The sequence below is a fragment of the Ranitomeya imitator genome, chromosome 2, assembly GCF_032444005.1.
Source record: "Ranitomeya imitator isolate aRanImi1 chromosome 2, aRanImi1.pri, whole genome shotgun sequence".
NCBI lineage: Eukaryota > Metazoa > Chordata > Amphibia > Anura > Dendrobatidae > Ranitomeya > Ranitomeya imitator.
Genome location: NC_091283.1, coordinates 681,509,801 through 681,531,922, shown reverse-complemented (window position 1 = coordinate 681,531,922; position 22,122 = coordinate 681,509,801). Strand labels below are relative to the sequence as shown.

The 22,122-nt window shown below is 46.4% G+C and overlaps 1 protein-coding gene across 2 annotated transcripts in view; it reads left to right on the top strand.

The window, feature by feature from the left end:
• URB2 (URB2 ribosome biogenesis homolog) overlaps positions 1–22,122 on the top strand; it is a 290,020-nt gene that overhangs the window by 132,597 nt on the left and 135,301 nt on the right. The window contains exons 5-6 of one of the 2 annotated variants that reach the window (XM_069753058.1): positions 9,958–9,996; positions 10,084–10,244. In XM_069753058.1, coding sequence (XP_069609159.1) covers positions 9,958–9,996; positions 10,084–10,244 — 200 coding nt within the window. The remainder of the gene's footprint in view (positions 1–9,957; positions 9,997–10,083; positions 10,245–22,122) is intronic. The other variant, XM_069753059.1, reaches the window with a different exon arrangement.

Here is a 22,122-nt window from a genome sequence, read left to right as displayed (position 1 = left end):
ATGGCAGATGACTAGCCCAGTCAGGGCTAAAGACCACTGTATCATAAAGTTACTCTGCGGTATACTTATGGGAGCCAGGATCTGATCCATCGCACTCTTGGAAGGTGGCCGGGTGCCCTGCAGACTGAAGGGCATCCTGGTGTATTGAAAACTCATCAGGCGTTGAGAAGGCTGTCTTCTCCTTGGCACTCTGGACCATAGGGATTTGCCAATAGCCCTTCGTTAGGTCCAAGGTTGTAATGTATCTCGCGGGTCCAGGTCTCTCAACGAGTTCGTTCACACAAGGCATCGTGTAAGCGTCAAATCTAAGGACTTCATTCAGCTTGCGGTAGTCGTTGCAAAACCGCCACTCACCGTCGGGCTTTGGTACGAGAACGATGGGGTTTGACCATGCACTTTTCGACTCCTCTGTCACCCCGAGGTCTAACATCCTCTTCACCTCTTTGGATATCATCTCTCGCCGTGCTTTCAGAATTCTATAGGGCTTGAGGTTCACCCTTACATGTGGTTCCATCAACACGTCATGTTCGACCACCTGCGTTTTCCCCAGCAACTCTGAGAATAGGTCCCGGTTCCGCTGCAGCAGCTCCCGACACTGTTGCCTCTGGGCCGGGGTCAGGGTCTCTGTAATGGTGACATCATCCGTGGTGACATTTGGACTGGCTCCCATGCAAGGGGTGTCCAGCGGTTCTGTCTCGCCAGGGTTTGAGCAAGTTCACGTGATGGACGTGGTGCGGCTTCCTTCGCCCCTGCTGGTGTACTTTGTAATTGCTTTGCTCAGTTTCTCCACCACCTCATATGGGCCTTGCCACTTGGATAGGAAATTGCTCTCCACCGTAGGGATAAGCACTAGCACTCAGTCCCCAGGATTGAACTGCCTTAGCCTCACTGTTTGGTTATACACCTCGCCTGTGCCTGGAGAAGATGTTCCTTCACGATAGGCATCACTTTTGCCATTCTCTCCTGCAGCTGGGCAACATGCTCTATGATGCTCCTGTGTGGAGTGACCTCAGCTTCCCATGTCTCCTTGGTGATGTCAAGGAGCCCTCGCGGATGTCGACCATACAGGATCTCGAACGGCGAGAAGCCAGTAGGGGCCTGGGGCACTTCCCTAATGGAAAAGAGCAAAAACGGAAATGGGTAGTCTCGACCGTCCTTCTCAATGACCTTTTTGTGCATGGCTTTCAAGGTTTTATTGAAGCATTCTACTAGGCAGTCTGTCTGTGGATGGTACTCTGAGGTTCGCAGCTGGGCAGTTTGGAGGACCCTACACAGTTCCTTCATTACCTTGCTCATGAAGTGAGTTCCCTGGTCTGTCAAAAACTCCTTCGGCAGGCCTGTCCTAGTAGAAGTATGGACAAGCTCCCGGGCAATACTCTTAGCTTAAGAGTTCCTTAGGGGTACTGCTTCAGGATACTGGGTTGCATAGTCTATGACCACTAGAATATATTGGTGCCCTTGTGCAGACTTAACTAAAGGCCCTACCAGGTCCATGGCAATTTGCTCAAATGGCATCTATATTACCGGTAACGGGACTTCGGAAGTGAGAAGATGGAGCAGTTATCTGACAGGTGGGGCAGGACCTACAATAGTTCCGGATCTCCTGGTAACATCCCGGCCAATAGAACCTCTGCAATATTTTCTCCTGTGTTTTCTCCATCCACAGGTGTCCCCACAAAACGTGAATGTGCCGGTATGGCCCTGGAACCAACAGCTGCTCCACTGTTTCCCTTCACCTCAGTTATATCACTCGATATAACAATTCGCTATGGATTGCAAAGTATGGGTACCTGGTGTCAGCCCCTTGCTCTTGAGCAACCCCATCAATCACACACACATTTCAAAGGCCCGTTTTAGAGTAAGATCCCGCATTTGAGCAGTCGCAAAATTTTCCCCAGGCACCTCCAGCTCAGGAACCTTGGCTTCGTTTGTCACCGGTTCGTCTTCATTTGCAGCTAGGACACACAAGGGCAACTCCTCCCCCTCCGACTGCGATGGGGATTCATCAAGGCTGCACTGGCTCCTGCCTGAGACACTGGGTGCCCCTGCTTTACCCCCACAAGGCTCAGAACAGGCTGGTCTTGCCTGATTATCACGAGGTGTAGGAAGTCTCAGACTACTCCGACCTCGTGGAACTTCAAGCCACGGCTCATTTTAATCAACATTCTGGCAACAGAGTAGTCTTTGGCGTCCTTGTGATACAGCAGATGCCCACATGTTTCCCTGTAATCAACTGGTGGGGAAGCGTGGCCCTTATCAGGATCCCCAAGCTCCCGGAGTACTCAGTTTGTGGTCACAGGACATGACTGCTGCCCCTCTCTGGGCTGATGGTCCACACTGCAGGCCTGGTAGGAATAATGCAAGCAGCACCTGCCTAGTCTGCAATCCATCTGCTGGAAAGACATAGGACAACAGGCTGCTAGGTGTTCAGGTCTTTAGCAGCAGCCTCTGGTAGCCCCTCAACAGTTCCTTTGGACCTTGGACTCCCCTCAGTAGTGGCTCTGTTGCCATCTTTTGGGACTCCCCCTGGCTTCCTCAGGGACCTCTCAATCACCTGGTACCTTTCTATGAGGCCCACCAGGTCATATGCATTCCAGGGGTCTCCTTGGGCAATCCAGATCTGCTCCGGCCTGGGGAGCGAGTGAACCAATCTGTCCATGACGACCTGCTCAACCATCTGGGTTGGAGTAGAGGACTCTAGCTGCAACTATTTCTGTACCAAATGCAACAAGTGAAACATTTGTGAGCAGGGCGTTTTGTCACCACGATACGCCCAGTGATGAATCCTTTGGGCACTCACGATTCACCCTGTGACTGCCAACACTAGGTCACGGATCCCAGCAATGTGTCAGGGATCCCGGGGAGGATATCTTTATTGTCCCCACTACTCACACCAATTTGTCATGAACCGGGGTTTGGCTGCCCCTGGTTCCTTCTGAAGGGGATTTATCTATATCCCACTTTCCAGTTTGGATCTTGCAGCTCTCTGGCATCCCCCTTACCCTCAGGTCAGACTAGGTACTGCACCTAGGGTAATTAGTCGCCAGAAAGGCTGCCTGTTATGTACGGGCTATTGGGCACGATGCAGCAAGGGCGATATAACTACTCCCACTCAGGCAGGAGCAATAATTCTCAACTCCGTCCGTCGCTACTACGATTCCCAATTGCACACAACAAGTATGCTGCCAGCAGCTCCGAATAAAAGGGTCCGAAGCCAACCCAAATCAGTAGCCCAACTCACAGCACAGTTCGTAATAGAGCAGAAGAGACAAGCTAGCAATTAAATATTTTACTTCATTAAAAATTAGGCAGTGTTTATAAGGTATAAAAAGATATTAGAAAGGAGACGATTCGGATATACATTACAGATTACAAAATAAAATAAGGATTAAAATAGAAGATTACACTCACATTTTGCTTAAGTCATTGTGGGGTAACCATGCTGGTTGAGGATCCAGACCTCACAGTGCATGACAAAGACTCTTCAGGCATTAAAGGTCCCAGGCAAGAATGAAAGCCGGGCTTAATATAGGAACCTACACCTCTGAGCTTGTGACCTCACTAAAGGGCTGGTTAATGATGTGCACTGAGGCTCAGAGATATTTCGGTTTCCAAGGTCTGAGACAAAAGAAATTCCTGAGTGAGAAGGGAGGGACAACAGGTGGCTTTGCAGGATTGGTTACCTGCAGTTTAAAGCCACACCCTGCTCACACATTAGCTTCAAGTTACCCAGTGTCTGGGCCATAGGGCTTGTTTGTTGTATTCAAGGGGGAGAGAGAGAGGGAAGTCAAAGCTGCCGTGTGCTTTCAGGACCATGTTCACATGTGCAAAAATCCCTCTGCTGTGGTATTTTACATTATCGTGACAGGCTCTGACAGACATAGTGATTAGTGATGAGTGAATATACTCGTTACTCGATTTCCCGAGCACGCTCGGGTGTCCTCACGAGTATTTGTAAGTGCTCGGAGATGTAGTTTTCCTTGCAGCAGCTGAATGATTTACATCTGTTAGCCAGCTTGATTACACGTGGGGATTCCCTAGCAACCAGGCAACCCCCACATGTACTTATGCTGGCTAGTAGCTGTAAATCATTCAGCTGCTGTGATGAAAACTTAATCTCCGAGCACTTATAAATACTCGGAGGACTCCCAAGCATGCTCTGGAAATCTCGAGTAACGAGTATATTCCCTCATCACTAATAGTGACCCCTGAGCGTGGAAATATCTCCGTTTTCAACTTGGCATATTCCCGGGCATCGTGCAAGGTCAAGTCAAAATAAGCTTTCAGGGGTTCACCTGTCAGATAGGTGGCCAACACCTCCGCCCACTACTACGGATGCAGCCTTTCCCACTCTCCAACACATTCAAAGGCAGTCAAAAACGCCTTTATATCATCCCCTGGGGTCATCTTTTGCATGACTTGTCTTACCACTTTCCGGACACATGATTCATCACCTTGATATGGGGAAGGGGCAGTTTCTCTGTTGCGGACATCTCCTGCCAGGAGATCCATCTATCTATGCTGTTGTTGCAGCTGCTGTATTAGGAGCTTATTAGTTTTCTGCCGTACCTAGTGCTGTTGCTGCTGCTGCCTCAGGATCAAGTGATTGAGTAGCTTTCCATTTTGTCCAAACGCTGTTCCTTCCCTGTAGCCGACTTCACCCAGGACATATGGTTTATTCACTGCTGCTACGTGTTCCTGGAACGTTGCCCACATCTGAAACACCACGTGTGAGAGGTTGACAGGCTTAGCTGCTCCTTGAGGTAGACTCAGGCGCATGGGTGGTTAAAGTCTCTCATTGGTTTATTGCATCATAAACCAAAAAACAAAATGATAATAGAAAAGCAGCCTTCCTGGCTCAATTTAAAATAGTCATACACTGTCCTGCCCAGGTCCTTAGGTTAACACACACGGCAGTTTTTGCAGGAGCTCGCAATACGGAGGCTTGCTTTCATCCACACACATAGAGGAAAAAAAAACTGGATGGACATTTAACTCCCCTCCAGCCACACCCTGGAGGTGGAGATATGGTGTGTAGGCGTCCTGCACATCTGGCCTACCCACTATGAAAGCTACGTCCATATAGCAACTGGATTGCTCTCAGCACATATGCTGCAGAAAACACATATGGCTTTCACATCATACAGGCAAGCAATCTTTGTGACACATACCTCCCCTCATGTACAACACCAGTGATCCTGTCGCAGTATACATATTTTTGTATTTGAGGCCAAAATATATTCTGTTTTGGCTTAAAATATAAATGAAATGTCATCTTTAAATCTATGCCTTTTAGAGATCATTTAATCTTCAACTTGCTTTACTGTTCACAATTTTGCGTTCAGTGAACACCTTAAAAAAAAAAGTATGTATGGTTTTTCATCATACCGCCAAACAAGGAGTGCAATAAAATGTGATCAAAAAGACTAATGTGAATAAAACTGGTATCTCTGAACACGTCATCTTGTCCTGCAAAAAAACAAGCCACAAAACAACTCATCGGTGGAAAAAGAAAAAATTCCCTATAATGAAGCAGATGGAGGCACTGTGGATGCCTTCTGGCCTCTTATCCAGCAGTGTCCGTCTTTTTGGTGTGCATAAAAGTGCAGTCTGCCAGTTTTGTGCACTTCTGAAAAAGACATTGCTGAACGTAGTCTAGAAGGAGTCCAGAATAATTCTGCTGGCTCATAATGACTGGATCCGTTGGGTATGTCAACTAAATCACATCATTCTGAGATTTAGATGAAAACCTTGATATAAGTGCTCAGCATAGAGCGCAAGGTAATTATGATGCAAAATGTTATGTAAAATGTACACAATAAAAGCTTCTACTCAATGCACAAAATAAGCATTTGTGCACTTAGGTCCCTGATCTGTTAACGGAAATATATGGGGCTTCCACGTTGCTGGTAGTACAAAGTCTCTGAAAAGCTAAATGGCTCCTCGCTCTCTTAAAGAAATTCAGCAAGTTCTGTGCTCCCAAATCGAATTCCCCTCCCCCCCCCCATCCCTTCTGAGCCCCAAAGTGTGCCTAAAACCGCTTTTAGCATCCATATCTTTGGCATTTCTGTAGTGATGAGAGCCTGCCCAGTTTACAGGTGCTTGTCTCCAGAATCCCGATCTGGACATAATGTACTGGGAAATACAGTAGCGGATTTGCAATTTTCACTCTGCAGCATCAACTGCTGTTTGTTTCTAGAAAACACATATAGATTCAAATCACTACACCTGTAGATAAATTCCCGAAGGGGTGTAATTTCCAAACTGGGGTCACTTGAGGGGGATATTGGGGGTAGATGCGGTTTGTAAAACGATGTCACTTATGGGGTGTTTCCGCTGTTCTGGCACTTCAAATGTGACGCGTCGCCCTCAAACCATTCCAGCAAAAATCTGAACTCTAATACAACCCTTCTTCCATTCTGAACTTTGCACTGTGCCTCAAAAGTAGTTTTTGACCACATGTGGGCAGGGTCGGCTCCAGGTTTTTCTGGGCCCCGGGTGAAAGAGTCTCAGTGGGCCCCCCCTTTAACACATACCACGATTCATGATCGCATATAAACACAGCCATGTAGTATATAACACAGCCCACGTAGTATATAGAACAGCCACGTAGCGGATAACACAGCCATGTAGTATATAGCACAGCCCACGTATCATATAACAGCCCATATAGTATATAGCACAGCCACATAGTATATAACACGGCCCATGTAGTTTATAGAACAGCCATGTAGTTTACAGCACAGCCCACATAGTAGTATACAGCACTACCCACACAGTAGTATATAGCACAGCCCACACAGTAGTATATAGCACAACCCACACAATAGTGTATAGCACAGCCCACACAATAGTATATAGCACAGCCCACACAGTAGTATATAGCACAGCCCAGAGTAGTATATAGCACAGCCCACACAGTAGTATATAGCACAGCCCACACAGTAGTATACAGCACTGCCCACACAGTAGTATACAGCACTGCCCACGTAGTATATAACACTGCCTACATAGTATATAACTCTGCCCACGTATATAACACTGCCCACGTAGTATATAGCAGCCCACGTAGTATATAGCAGCCCATCCCACGTAGTATATAGCAGCACATGTAGTATATAGCAGGCCACATAGTATATAGCAGCCCATGTAGTATATAGCAGCCAACGTAGTATATAGCACAGCCCACGTAGTATATAGCAGCCCACGTAGTATATAGCAGCGCAGCCAACGTAGTATATAGCAGCCCAGCCCACGTAGTATATAGCAGCCCAGCCCACGTAGTATATAGCAGCCCAGCCCTCGTAGTATATAGCATCACAGCCCATGTAGTATATAGCAGCCCACGTAGTATATAGCAGCCCATGTAGTATATAGCAGCCAACGTAGTATATAGCACAGCCCACGTAGTATATAGCAGCGCAGCCTATGTAGTATATAGCAGCCCACGTAGTCTATAGCAGCCCAGCCCACGTAGTATATAGCATCACACCCCATGTAGTATATAGCAGCCCACGTAGTATATAGCAGCCCAACCCACGTAGTATATAGCAGCCCAGCCCACGTAGTGTATAGCATCGCAGCCCATGTAGTATATAGCAGCCCACGTAGTATATAGCAGCCCAGCCCATGTAGTATATAGCATCGCAACCCATGTAGTATATAGCAGCCCAGCCCACGTAGTATATAGCATCACAGCCCATGTAGTATATAGCAGTCCAACCCACGTAGTATATAGCAGCCCATGTAGTATATAGCAGCCCAGCCCACGTAGTGTATAGCATCGCAGCCCATGTAGTATATAGCAACCCACGTAGTATATAGCAGCCCACGTAGTATATAGCAGCCCAGCCCACGTAGTATATAGCAGCCCACGTAGTATATAGCAGCCCAGCCCATGTAGTATATAGCATTGCAGCCCATGTAGTATATAGCAGCCCACGTAGTATATAGCAGCCCAGCCCACGTAGTATATAGCAGCCCAGCTGCCCATGTAGTATATAGCAGCCAACATAGTATATAGCAGCCCACGTAGTATACAACACAGCCCAGCCAGTATATAAGAGCCCATACCTTGTCCTCCCAGCCAGGCTCTGCATCCCCCCGCAATCCTTTGTTCCAGCCAGGTAGCAGGTGCTGCACACTTCCTGCTTGGGGACGCTCAGCTCATTCTCTGGGCACTGGATGGTCGGAAGTCACTCTTCTCTGCTCTGTGTATCCATGGCGATGGATTGTGGGCGGCCCTCCAGCAGCTGCAAAAGTCCCAGAGCTCCATGCTGCCTCTGCCTCCTCTCTTCAATCGTGCACCTCAGACCGCAGATGCCTGCCTCAGGAGCCGCATGCGGGCAGCCTGCCCCTAACGCCAGCCCTGAATGGCCGCCCCTGTCTCGCCAGGGCGCCGGCAATTGCCCGGGTGCGCCTGATGCTGACGCCGGCCCTGCATGTGGGGTATCTGTTTATTCACGTTAAATTGCACAGTAAATTCTATAGTCCATTCTATTTTTGTTACCCTTGTAAAAATAAAAAAATTGGGCAACACCAGTATTTTTGCAAGAAATATTTTTTCATTTTCACAGCACAATATTATAAAATTCCTTGAAGCACCTTTGAATTCAATGGGCTCACCACACCTCTAGATAGGGGTGTAGTTTACAAAATGGGGTCATTTGTTTTGGATTTCCACTGTTAAATGGAAACTTTCCACTCTGAATGCGACATGGCATCTGCTAATAATTGTTTTGCATTCCAAAAATCAAATGGCACTCCTTTCCATCTAAGCCCTACTGTGCATCCAGATAGTTAGTTTTCCACAACGTATGGGGTATCGGTGTACTCAGGATAAATTGCACAACAATTTTTTACTGTGAATTATTTTACCTTTGTGAAAATGCAAAATTTGTTGCTAAAATATTTTTATGGAAAAAAGTAAAATTTTAATTATTTGCTTCCACATTATTCGTTCTCAGGAACTAATCCAAACTTCTTGAATGTGGTTTTGATCAGTTTGAGGAGTGCAATTTTTAGAATGGCATAACTTTTTAATGGGAGGATGGATGAAGCTAAATGCAGGGCATTCCTGGAAGAAAACCTTTTAGAGGCTGCAAAAGGCTTGAGACTGGCATAGGTTCATCTTCCAGCAGGACAAAGATCCAAAACATACTGTCAGCGATACGATGGAATGGTTTAGATCACATCATATTCATGCATGTGAATGACTCAGTAAAGCCGGTTTCACATTAGCGTTTACCTGAGCTGTGACGGGCTGCGGACTTCCTCCGTGAAGCCCCGCCCTCGGCCACACCTCCGCCGCTAGCTCTGCCTACTTCTGCATGCGGCCCCCATGTGGCTTGCGTACTTATCTTTAACATAGGTACGCAGGTCGTGCGGCTGTATGCGGATGCTGCCGCATGCGTCGTTTTGGCGATGCGGCGACCAGCATAGGACACAGCCTGTAGCATTTTTTTCCCCGCATCGTCAAAACGACGCATGCGGCAGCATCCGCATACAGCCGCACGACCTGCGTACCTAATGTTAAAGATAGGTACGCGGGCCGCATGCAGAAGTAGGCGGAGGTGCGGCCGAGGGCGGGGCTTCACGGAGGAAGTCCGCAGCCCGCCGCAGATCAGGTAAACGCTAGTGTGACACTAGCCCAAGACCTAAATCCCATTGAGAATCTGTGGCAACACTAGAAAATTGCTGTTCACAGATGCTCTACATCCAGTCTCAATGAATTAGAGCTAGTTTACAAAGGAGGAGTAAAAATGTCAGCCTCTAAATGTGCAAACTTGGTAGAGACATACTCCAAATGCATGCACCTTTGTAGGTGGTCCTACAAAATATTGACTTAGGGCGAGTTAATACTCATCACAATTTTCAGATTTATAGTTTTAAAATAATTAGAAAGCCATGTATTATTTCCTTTACACTTTACAAATACTTGCTACTTTGTGTTGGCAGATCCCTGTGCATTTGTTTCATATTTAGAAGAAATGTCAGGTACAATTTTTTTATATTAGAGGATAATTTATCAAAGAAGTGTTTTTTCTAGCTGTTTTGACAGCTTTTTTTTCCCTTCCTTTTGAGGTCCCTGGTTCGTCAATGAGATACTCCAAGATGCTGAAATAGAGCTGCAACATTTAATAAACAGAGTGATAGAAGATTGTACCTGTGAGGAATTTCACGCATTACTGAAATTTGTTTTAAACAAACTTGAAGTCTGTAATTTGTGGAGCAACGATTATAAGGTTGGTGTTTTTTTTTTTTGTTTGTTTTTTATATCTGATATTAAAATTCAGTTCTAATGTATGCAGAAGTAAAGTTATTCTTTCAATTGAAAATGTAGAGGATTTTTCTCTAGTTACCTTCCACAACAGCATAGGTGGAGGATGTCTCCATTCCCTAATGGGGGACAGGAAGCACAAAGAGGTTAAAAGGCCCCTCCTACCCCAAGATTCCCAGTGTCTTTCCTGTCCCCCACGGGGAATGGAGAGGTTTTTCTATGCTGCGTGGCCGGTGACCGTAGCATACCTGCGCTTTAACCGGGCAGTGGTGGTCGTGGGCTCTGCCTTCCTCCACATGTTGCGCTGCTCCCGTCTCATCCGGACTCGGGACCTGTCCTGGCCCACCCGCGCCTCATTGAGGTAAAGCGGGCCAGTGATCCCCGGCGGTGTTCTCCTGAGCTCACCGCCATGTTCCTCATCCTCCTGCGGGTCGGCGTCCCGGAAGTGACGTTGGCGGTTGCGCGAGCGTCACTTCCGATTTCTGCATTCCACCCAGCCGCCTTGTTCCGGCTCCACGGCCTTCGGACACCGCAGATAGCGCGTCACCCCACGTGGAGGCCTGCTTGGACCCGAGGATGAGGAGGGGACTGTGTTTTCACCTGCGCTGGGGGCTGGGTTTATGGCTATATAAACCAGCCTGAAGACACCTCCAGGTAAGACTGATCCCTTCAGTATGGATGGTGCTTCCTGCCCTACATCTGTAGAGCCCAGCGCTGCCCCAGCTCCTGTAAGTAGGTTGCGGGGTGGGTCCGTGCCCAGGGTGATGGGGGCCTATTTTAATTCCCGACTCCACTCTCCCTTTATTTTAGGGAGACAAGTCTGCCCAGAGAAACCCGGCCAAGAAAACAGCAAAATGTGCGATCTGCAGTATAAAGCTTCTCTCCTTATGGGAGAAGAATCTGTCAGGCCTGCACGGACAAAATCGTTAGAGCCGAGCAGCCTTTCCTGCTAGAGAAATCCGTACCCTTGTCAGGAGTGAAGTACAATCTTCCTTAGCTGCCTTCAATCCTCCTATGCCTCCTCCTCCGCAAAATCCTCTCCTTCCAAAAAAAGGAAGATTCAAACTAAGGATTCTGACTCCGATTCTAACCGTTCCTATTCTTCCTCTTCGGAAAAATGGGGTGAAACTTCTAGTTATAAAATTTCCGAAGCAAGAAAGTATCTTTTCTCCTCGGATTACATTGATGAACTAGTGATGGCAGTGCGCAGCACTATATGGCTAATGGAGGAACCTATATCTCAAACTATTCAAGATGAAATGTTTGGAGGATTGAAGTCAGAAAAGCGAATGGGGTTCCCAGTACACCAAAACATCATAGACATGATATCTCAGGAGTGGGAAAAGCGGCTAGTCATACCATCAGAAATGAGACACAGGTTTCCCTTAGAAGCAGGTTCCCCCTCCTGGGATGTACCAAGGGTGGACATACAGGTGGCAAGAGTGGCTAAGAAAACTTCACTCCCTTTTGAAGACTCTTCCCAGCTAAGGGATCCATTAGATAGAAAAATGGAGAGTCTATTAAAAAAATCCTGGGAAACGTCCGCCTCTGGTTTAAAGTCTAACAGTGCGGCTACCTGTGTCGCTAGAGCCCTTTCTCACTGGATAGATGAACTTGAGAAGCATATTTCTCAGGGCACATCAAGGGCTTCGACCTTTCTCTCAGACGCCTCCATGGAGACTATTAGGATTGCTGCTAGGTCTCTAGTGCAGTCCAATTCTGCATGAAGAGCACTCTAGCTTAAGATGTGGAGTGGTGACGTAACCTCCAAAATAAATTAAGTTGTGCTCAATACCCTTTAAAGGTGACTACCTATTTGGCCCCTCTCTAGAGGAAATTCTAGAAAAGGCCACAGATAGGAAAAAGGCCCTTCCAGAGCAAAAGCCTATCAGGAAGAGTTTTTTTCATGCCCCCCCAGTCAAGTACCCCTCAAACAAGAGGTAAAGGTAAAACGAGGAGATGAAGCTATGCCAAAGGGAGCGGAAAAAATATCCTCATTCACCAGCAACAGCAGCAGGAGAAAGGACTCCATCCCAGTGGGGGGGAGGCTCGCAAAATTCGTCCATCACTGGCGGGCCATGTCCGAATCCCAGTGGGTCCTCAACATAACACAAGAGGGCCTTCTGATAGAATTCTTATCCCCCCCTCTTGGAGTCTACGGATTACCTCCCCGTCGTCTCAGAGAGATTTTTCAATGATGACAGGTCTGAGGGACCTGCTAAAATCCAATGCAGTTTCTCAGATACCCCCAGAAGAATGAGGTGTAGGACATCATTCCCAATTATTCCTGTAAAAAAACAACAGGAGAACCAAGAGTCATAATAAACCTGAAAGAGCTGAATCGGCATATTGTATACCACAGATTCAAGATGGAATCCGTGAAGTCTGCCGTTCCCCTAATAGGTCCAGGGTTCTTTATGGTAACAATAGACGTAAAAGACGCTTACTTTCATGTGCCCATTCACCACCGTCACAGAAAATTTCTCAGGTTTGCGATTCAGTTCAATCAGCCGGTGACTCACTTTCAGTTCAACGTGCTCCCTTTTAGAATCTCTTCAGCTCCAAGAGTTTTCTCAAGGATAATGGCAGAGAGAGTGTCTCATATCCGCAAACAGGGAATCTGTATCATCCCTTACCTGGACGATCTGCTGCTAATAGCCCCTTCAGCTCAGACTCTCACCTATCGTGTTGCGAGAACCCTGGACATTCTCCAGACATTAGGGTGGCTTCCGAATTTAAAAAATCTCGGTTACAGCCTTCCAGAGCAAGAAGGTTCCTGGGTGTCCTACTGGACTCGGTGAGACAGAAGTCTTTTCTCCCGGAAGACCATCTTCGGGCCCTAACAAAAAAGGTGATAGACTTCAGAGAAAGCAGATCTCTGAACATACGGGAAAGTATGTCGGTCCTGGGCTCCATGACGGCATGTATCCAGTCAGTGTCATGGGCTCAGGCCCATTCCAGAGTCCTCCAGGCCCACATTCTTGCAAACTGGGATGGAAATCCAGGTTCACTAAACAAAACAGTGTTTACCCCAGGTCAAGTGAAGGCATCGCTTGCATGGTGGGTTGAACCCCAGAAATATTCGCAGGGGGGTAAGCTGGTCACAATCTCCTCTTGTGACAATCACAACAGACGCCAGCAAGCGGGGTTGGGGAGCAGTAATCTTGCATACTCCGTTTCAGGACCTCTGAAGTCAGACAATAAGTGCCAAATCCTCCAATTTCAGGGAACTGAAAGCAGTGGAGGAAGCCCTCAAAGCAGCAAGCAGCTTAATTTCAGGAAAACATGTCCAGATTTACTCGGACAACACAACTACGGTCGCCCATCTCAAACATCAGGGGAGCTCAAAATTCAACAGCTTGGCGGGCATCTCGAGTCAAATTTTTTGGTTGGCAGAAAAAAAACCTTCTTTCTCTCACAGCAGTCCATCTGAAGGGGTCATCAAACCCCCAGGCGGATTTCCTGAGTCGTCAGGCCATTCAACCTGGGGAGTGGAGCCTGAACAGAAGAACTTTCAGGATGCTGGTGGACAAATGGGGCCTTCCGGAGAAAGATCTCTTTGCCTCAGGTCAGAATGCCCAAGTAAAGACCTTTTTTTCCCTAAATACCAGGGACAATCCCAGAGGGGTAGATGCCATGGTTCAGATGTGGAACTTTCGACTGGCATACGCATTCCCACCAGTTCCTCTGGTGGCGAAAGTCCTGCGGAAGATACGAGAGGAACAGGTACCTACCATACTGGTAGCCCCAGCATGGCCGAAGAGGAGTTGGTTCAACCTCATTGTCGAACTACATATAGATGGGCTAATTCTCTTACCAGTGGATGCCGATCTTCTTATTCAAGGGTCCTTTCAACATTGCAACCCCCGGAAATGGAACCTAGCAGCCTGGCTGCTGAAACCCGGGTCCTAAAGGCGGGGACTATCGGATGCAGTGATTTCAACCTTACAAAGATCCAAGAAACCTGTCTCAAATGCAATCTACAGTAAGGTGTGGAAGACCTTCTCCACCTTTTGTCTTCCTAGTACTCCTGATCCTCTCCGTCCAAATATATAAAAAATATTAGATTTTCCTCAGCGCGGTTTAGAGTTAGGGCTTAGACCTAGCACATTGAAGGTTCAAGTCTCTGCTCTCAGTGCTGTTTTCGATCAGGAGCTGGCCAACCATCGTTGGGTCAAGAGGTTTATGGTATCAGCTCTCAGATTGCAACCTGGGAAACAACCAGTTGTTCCCTCTTGGGATTTAAACCTGGTCCTCAAGGGTCTCACTCAAGCACAGTTTGAGCCCCTGTCGTCTTGCTCTCCTCAATTTCTATCGTACAAAGCTGCCTTTCTAGTGGCAATAACCACTGCAAGAAGGGTGGGAGAGCTTCAATCCCTATCAGTAAGAGAACTCTACTTGATAATAACAGACGACTCCATAAATCTCCGTCTGGATCCCTTTTTTCTACCTAAAGTGGTGTCTGATTTTCACCGATCTAAAAACATCATCCTTCCCTCTTTCTGTCAGAATCCGACAAACTCTAGAGAGGAAGAATTCCATACTCTTAACGTTAGACGTATCATCATGCACTACCTTGAACAGACAAACTCTTTCAGGCCTGACCAAAACCTGTTTGTCCATATGTCAGGTCAGAAAAAAGGGAAGAAGGTGGCAAAAAGCACCATCTCTAGCTGGATTAAGAGGGCTATTCAAGAAGCATATCAAGCCCAAAAGCTAACACCGCCAACTGGAGTCAGGGCTCACTCTACAAGATCTACATCAACTTCATGGGCTGAACGAGCGGGCGCTTCCATCGAGCAGATCTGCAGGGCCGCAACTTGGTCTTCACCACATACATTTACCAAACACTATAGATTGGACTTATTGTCCAACCGGGATCTAGTCTTTGGCCGGAAAGTTATCCAGGCTATTGATCCCCTCCCCTAGTGCTGAATTGGTTGGTACTCCTCCTATGCAGTCGTGGAAGGTGACTAGAGAAAATAGAATTAGAACTTACCGGTAATTCAGTTTCTAGGAACCTTCCATGACAGCACTAATTCCATCCCTTCCTTTGGATTTATCCTGGGTTTATTAAGGTAGCTAGTGCTATGGTATCCGTTATAAGTCACTGGCGATCTGGAGGTAGGAGGGGCCTTTTAACCTCCTTGTGCTTCCTGTCCCCCCATTAGTGAATGGAGACATCCTCCACCTATGCTGTCGTGGAAGAAACCGAATTACCGGTAAGTTCTAATTCTATTTTTTGGATTGTAAATGCACTTTTTTTAGCAACATATTTCTTGGTAAAAAGTGTGACTTATAGTCCGGAAGTTTCCTGTGATCCAGGAGAATGATGCCACTTAACTTCCTGATCACCGAGAGAACTGTAAGGAACTTAAAATTTGGTTGTGTATACAAGTGTGCAGCAGAGTGTATCTATACAACAGTTGTATTCAAGCAGCAATGTTGTGTATATGTCTGTGCTGCAGAGATTGTGCATTCTGTAATACTATGCGTATGATACACATACTACAAAAAAACACAAACAGTGGATCAGTTACCTTTCTATTCTCTCCTAGTGCATTAAAATTAGTGACATTGATCCCTCTTCTTTAAACTAGATGTTTTATCTAGTGGAGAATGTTTTTGCTGCTGTGTATACCTCAACTGAATTTTACAGTAAGTTGCACCCTGCAGTCAGAAAAAAAGCTACAGAAAAATATTAACCCCTTCCGACAGGGCTGGCTCCAGTTTTTCATGGGTCACAGGCAAAAGTCTCAGTGCGCTACTTTAACACATACCACGACTCATGATGCACAGATACAGCAGAGAAATATAGGTATAGAACAATGCAAAGATTTCACTTCTTACATTACATGAGTGATCTCTGTTGCAAATTCTACAATTCCATACATATAATATAATGCATCCCATAGTCCTCCATATAGTATAATGCACAGTCCATTGTCCTCCATATAGTATAATGCACCCCCATAGTCCTCCATATTCCTTTATATACTATAGTGCACATCCATATTAGTATAATACACAGCCCATACCCTTTTGTATAATGCACTGACCATAGTCCTTCTTTTGGTATAATCCACAGCACACATTCCTCCTGTAGTACAGCAGTATCCACGCTGTGCAGTGACCCAGCAAAGTTCAAAGCAAAATGTCTCTTAAAGTTCAACGCACAAAAATACACAGCACACGATATCCTCCGATCACAGCCGGGAAACATATTCTCCAGATTGCTGCCAATAGACACGCCAGTCCACCTCCGAGACCAGTTAAAGTGGGTGACTGCACCATCGTGTATGCTGTGGGTCCCAGGCCTTTCAGCTCCTTTGGTTTTTTTTGGCTCTGCTTGCCTATGTTGTCTCACACAGGGGGAGCTCTGCAGAGCCTTCCGCTCTGCACCTTGCAAAAACAGACTGGCACTGACACACCCAAAACCTTTACAGCAGGGTTTTTAACTGGAATCTGTGGCCATGGTCCAAAAAAGCCCAGCAGGTTTTCTTAACTCTGCCCTGGACAAATTGCTTGTCCAAGACCTATACAGGTAGTCCTCGATTTATGCCGTTGATCCGTTCTTACGCGGCGTTGTAAACCGAATTTCGATGTAAGTCGGACCATACATTCATACAGTACTGTACCATAATAACAGTACAGTACTGCAAACACTTACCCTATCCAAACACCTATCCTAACACATAATTAGGGTGTTATGGCGTGCAGGAGACAAGTTTTCCTCGTGTAACCGGGTACAGTGTACAGTACTGGACTCTAGTCTTCCGATGCTGCACGTAGTTGCATGTAGTTCGACTTACGACACAAAACCGTGTAAGTCGGAATGAGGCGTCATATAAAGCGTTGTAACCACGAAACGATGTAACTCGAGAACGTTGTAACCCGAGGACTAACTGTACTTACTTTTATTCTGCATTGCAATCACAGCTATGCCTGTGACGGCATTGCACTCCCATGGCCCTAAATACGCCTCCGTGTGCATCCTGGAAGGAACACACAGCGACCCTCACATGTGACACCAGTCACTGCCTCACACTCCATATAGTATAATTTACTACCATATCTAATGCACAGCCCATAGCTATCCGTGTTGTAGAATACACAGCCCATAGTCATTTGTGTAGTAGTATGGCCACTGTGTACTTACTAATTTTAAAAAAATAAATGCATACCTTCCCTCGATTTCACCGCCTCGTGGCGTCCTCTTCTGAAGCGGACACTTAAATGTGCACGCATTTGGAGTGCATGACGTCACTGACGTGTGCCCCCGGTCACATGCTCACCAATGTTAGCTGCTGGCCTCTGGCCAGCATCGTGTATTGCTGTGCATGTACCCGAGAGTTTTGTACACTGCTATATACCGTATATACTCGAGTATAAGCCAAGATTTTCAGCCCATTTTTTTAGGCTGAAAGTGCCCCTCTAGGCTTATACTCGAGTCATTGTCCCTGGGGGGTCGGAGGGGGAGCCGCTGCTGTGACATACTCACCTGCTCCTGGCGAGGTCCCTGCATTTCCGATGGTCTCTGAGCGCGGCAGCTCTGCTAGCTTTGATCGGTCACATGGTACCCCTCATTGCAGTAATGAATATGGACGCGACTCCACTCCCATAGGGGTGGAGCCGCATATTCATTACTGTAATGAGCGGTACCAGTGACCACACAATGCTGGAAGAGCTGCCGCGCCCGGAGAAAACCATAAGGGAAGCTGCCAGGGATCGCGCCGTGAGTATAATGGGGAGGGCGAGCACAGATATATTCACCTCTCCTCGTTCCACCGCCGGATGCAGTCTTCCACGTTATCTGCCTGTGACGCTCAGGTCAGAGGGCGCGATGACGTGGTTAGTGTGCGCCCTCTGCCTGAGCATCAGTGCGGAGGACGGGAAAGACACAGTGGCGCCCCGGCAGTGGAACAGGGAAAGGTGACTATAGCAAGTGCCAGAGTCCTGAGCGACGAGAGGGGAGTATGTAATTTTTTTTTTTTTTTTTTTTTTTAAATCGCAGCAACAGCATATGGGGCATAATAGTCTATGGAGCATTTTATGGGGCCATAATCAGCACTCGTGGAGTATTATACGGGGCAAATGTGTCTATGGAGCATCTTATGGGGCCATAGTCTGCATTTGTGCAGCGGTATATGGGGCAAATGTCTGTATGGAGCATCTTATGGGGTCATAATCAACATTTGTGCATTATATGGGACATATTTTAATATGGAGTATCTTATGGGGACTTTATGGAAATTTATATGGGGCGTATTTTGTATGGAGCATCTTATGGGGCCCATCATGAACTGTATGGAGCATTATATGGGGCTCCTGATTCAATATGTATATTCAACAACACTTAACCTACTGATGTCTCAATAAAACTTAAACTTTAACTTTTTACTTTTATTGTTATCTATTTTTATTTTTGACATTGACCGGTAGCTGCATTTTCCACCTTAGGCTTATACTCAAGTCATTAGGTTTTCCCAGTATTTTGAGGCAAAATTAGGGGTCTCGGCTGATACTCGGGTTGGCTTATATTCGAGTATATACGGTACTTCTGCTGAGTGTGCATCCAAAAACAGACATCCAGCTGAAGTATTTGATTGTGTTGGAGGGTAACCTCATCAGCCAGGCCTTGTGCGCTTACATCTGTGACAGCGGTAGTTACGCCCCCCGTTTGTCCAGGTCTCTGGCACTTGCCTGGGTGTGCCGGGTGTTGACTCTGGCCCTGCCTTCCGACATTAAACATCCACGTAATTTCATGACTAAAGGAGCTGTGCCTGGCATGATCTGCTTAATCCCATTGGACGTACTATCCAGTCAAGGTGACCTGAAACTTAATTTCCAGGGATGGGATAGTACGTCCAGCGCGATCAGCTGCGCTAATGGGAGGAGCGCGGCCGATCGTGGCCTGATGTCAGCTGACTATCGCAGCTGACATCCGGCAATATGTGCCAGGATCGGTCACGGACCGCCGCCGGCACATTAACCCCCGCCACACTGCGATCAAACATGATCGTTCTGGCGGTATAGGGAAGCATCGCGCAGGGAGGGGGCTCCCTGCGGGCTTCCCTGAGACCCTCGGAGCAATGCGATGTGCTCGCGTTGCTCCGAGGGTCTCCTACCTTCATCTCCCTGCAGGCCCCGGATCCAAAATGGCTGCGGGGCTGCATCCGGGTCCTGCAGGGAGGTGGCTTACCAGCGCCTGCTCAGAGCAGGCACCGGGAAGCCTCCCTGCTGTGCATGTCAGATCGCTGTCTGACACAGTGCACAGTAAAGTGTCAGATCAGCGATCTCACTTTACTGTGATGTCTTCCCCCCCCAAGGCAAAGTAAAAAAGTAAAAAAAAATAAAAAAATATATATATATTGTTCCAATAAATACATTCCTTTAAATAATAATAAAAACGAAAATAAAAATACACATATTTAGTATTGCTGCGTCCGTAACGACCCGACCTATAAATCTGTCCCACTAGTTAACCACTTCAGTCAACACCATAAAAAAAGAGGCAAAAAACAACGCTTTATCATACCACCGAACAAAAAGTGGAATAGCACGTGATCAAAAAGATGGATATAAATAACCATGGTACCGCTGAAAGCATCATCTTGTCCCGCAAAAAAGGAGCCGCCATACAGCATCATCAGCGAAGAAATAAAAAAGTTATAGTCCTCAGAATAAAGCGATGCAAAAATATTTTCTTCTTTAAAATATTTTTTCTTACAAAAGCGCCAAAACATAAAAAAATGATATAAATGAGGTATCGCTGTAATCGTACTAACCCGAGAAATAAAACTGCTTTATCCATTTTACCAAACGCAGAACGTTATAAACGCCCCCCCCCCCCCCCCAAAAAAAAAAAAAAAAGAAATTCATGAATAGCTGTCTTTTGGTCATACTGCCTCACAAAAATTGGAATAAAAGCGATCAAAAAACGTCATGTGCCCAAAAGGGTTACCAATAAAAACGGTAACTCGTCCCGCAAAAAACAAGACCTCACATGACTCTGTGGACCAAAATGTGGAAAAATTATAGCTCTCAAAATGTGGTAACGCCAAAAAATATTTTTTGCAATAAAAAGCGTCTTTTAGTGTTTGACGGCTGCCAATCATAAAAATCCGCTATAAAAGTAAATCAAACCCCCCTTCATCACCCCCTTAGTTAGGGAAAAATAAAAAAAATTAAAAAATGTATTTATTTCCATTTTCCCATTACGGTTAGGGCTAGGGTTACGGTTAGGGTTTGGATTACAGTTAGGGTTAGGGCTAGGGTTACGGATAGCGTTAGGGCTAGGGTTAGGGCTTGGGTTTGGATTACATTTACGGTTGGGATTAGGGTTAGGGGTGTGTCAGGGTTAGGGGTGTGGTTAGGGTTATGGTTGGGATTAGGGTTAGGAGTGTGTTGGGGTTAGGGGTGTGTTTGGGTTAGGCTTTCAGTTACAATTGGGGGTTTCCACTGTTTAGGCACATCAGGGCTCTCCAAACGCGACATGGTGTCTGATCTCAATTCCAGCCAATTCTGCGTTGAAAAGGTATAACAGTGCTCCTTCCCTTCCGAGCTCTCCCGTGCACCCAAACAGGGGTTTACCCCAACATATGGGGTATCGGCGTACTCAGGAGAAATTAGACAACAACTTATTGGGGCCCAATTTCTCTTGTTACCCTTGGGAAAATAAAAATTTGGAGGCTAAAAAAATTTTTGTAGGAAAAAAATGATTTTTTTATTTTCACGGCTCTGCGTTATAAACTGTAGTGAAATACTTGGGGGTTCAAAGTTCCCACAACACATCTAGATAAGTTCCTTGGGGGGTCTAGGTTCCAATATGGGGTCACTTTTGGGTTGTTTCTACTGTTTAGGTACATCAGGGGCTCTGCAAATGCAACGTGACGCCTGCAGATCAATCCATCTGTTACGTGTTACGGGACCACTCAGCACCCAGAATATGTTGTGCAGTTATAATCCCTTAGTCGAGTCTCCAGAGACAACGCCAGATTGCTGCGGTGTAGTTTAGCCCTACAACCTCTGGACTTCACCATCCACTACAGACCCGGCAAAGAAACTAATGCCGATGGACTAAGGCTACTTTCACACTAGCTTTTATTGCGATACGTCGCAATGCGTCGTTTATGGCAAAAAACGCATCCTGCAAAGTTGTTTGCAGGATGCGTTTTTGCCCCATAGATTAACATTAAGGCATACACCCACGAGTACTAAGAGAACCAAGTAATGTAATAGATAAACCATTATTTCTTATTTTTAGGGACTCTATAGCGACGGGGTCTGTTCCGCAGGACTGGCGCATAGCAAATGTGGTGCCAATATTCAAAAAGGGCTCTAAAAGTGACCCTGGAAATTATAGGCCAGTAAGTCTAACCTCTATTGTTGGTAAAATATTTGAAGGGTTTCTGAGGGATGTTATTCTGGATTATCTCAATGAGAATAACTGTTTAACTCCATATCAGCATGGGTTTATGAGAAATCGCTCCTGTCAAACCAATCTAATCAGTTTTTATGAAGAGGTAAGCTATAGGCTGGACCACGGTGAGTCATTGGATGTGGTATATCTCGATTTTTCCAAAGCGTTTGATACCGTGCCGCACAAGAGGTTGGTACACAAAATGAGAATGCTTGGTCTGGGGGAAAATGTGTGTAAATGGGTTAGTAACTGGCTTAGTGATAGAAAGCAGAGGGTGGTTATAAATGGTATAGTCTCTAACTGGGTCGCTGTGACCAGTGGGGTACCGCAGGGGTCGGTATTGGGACCTGTTCTCTTCAACATATTCATTAATGATCTGGTAGAAGGTTTGCACAGTAAAATATCGATATTTGCAGATGAT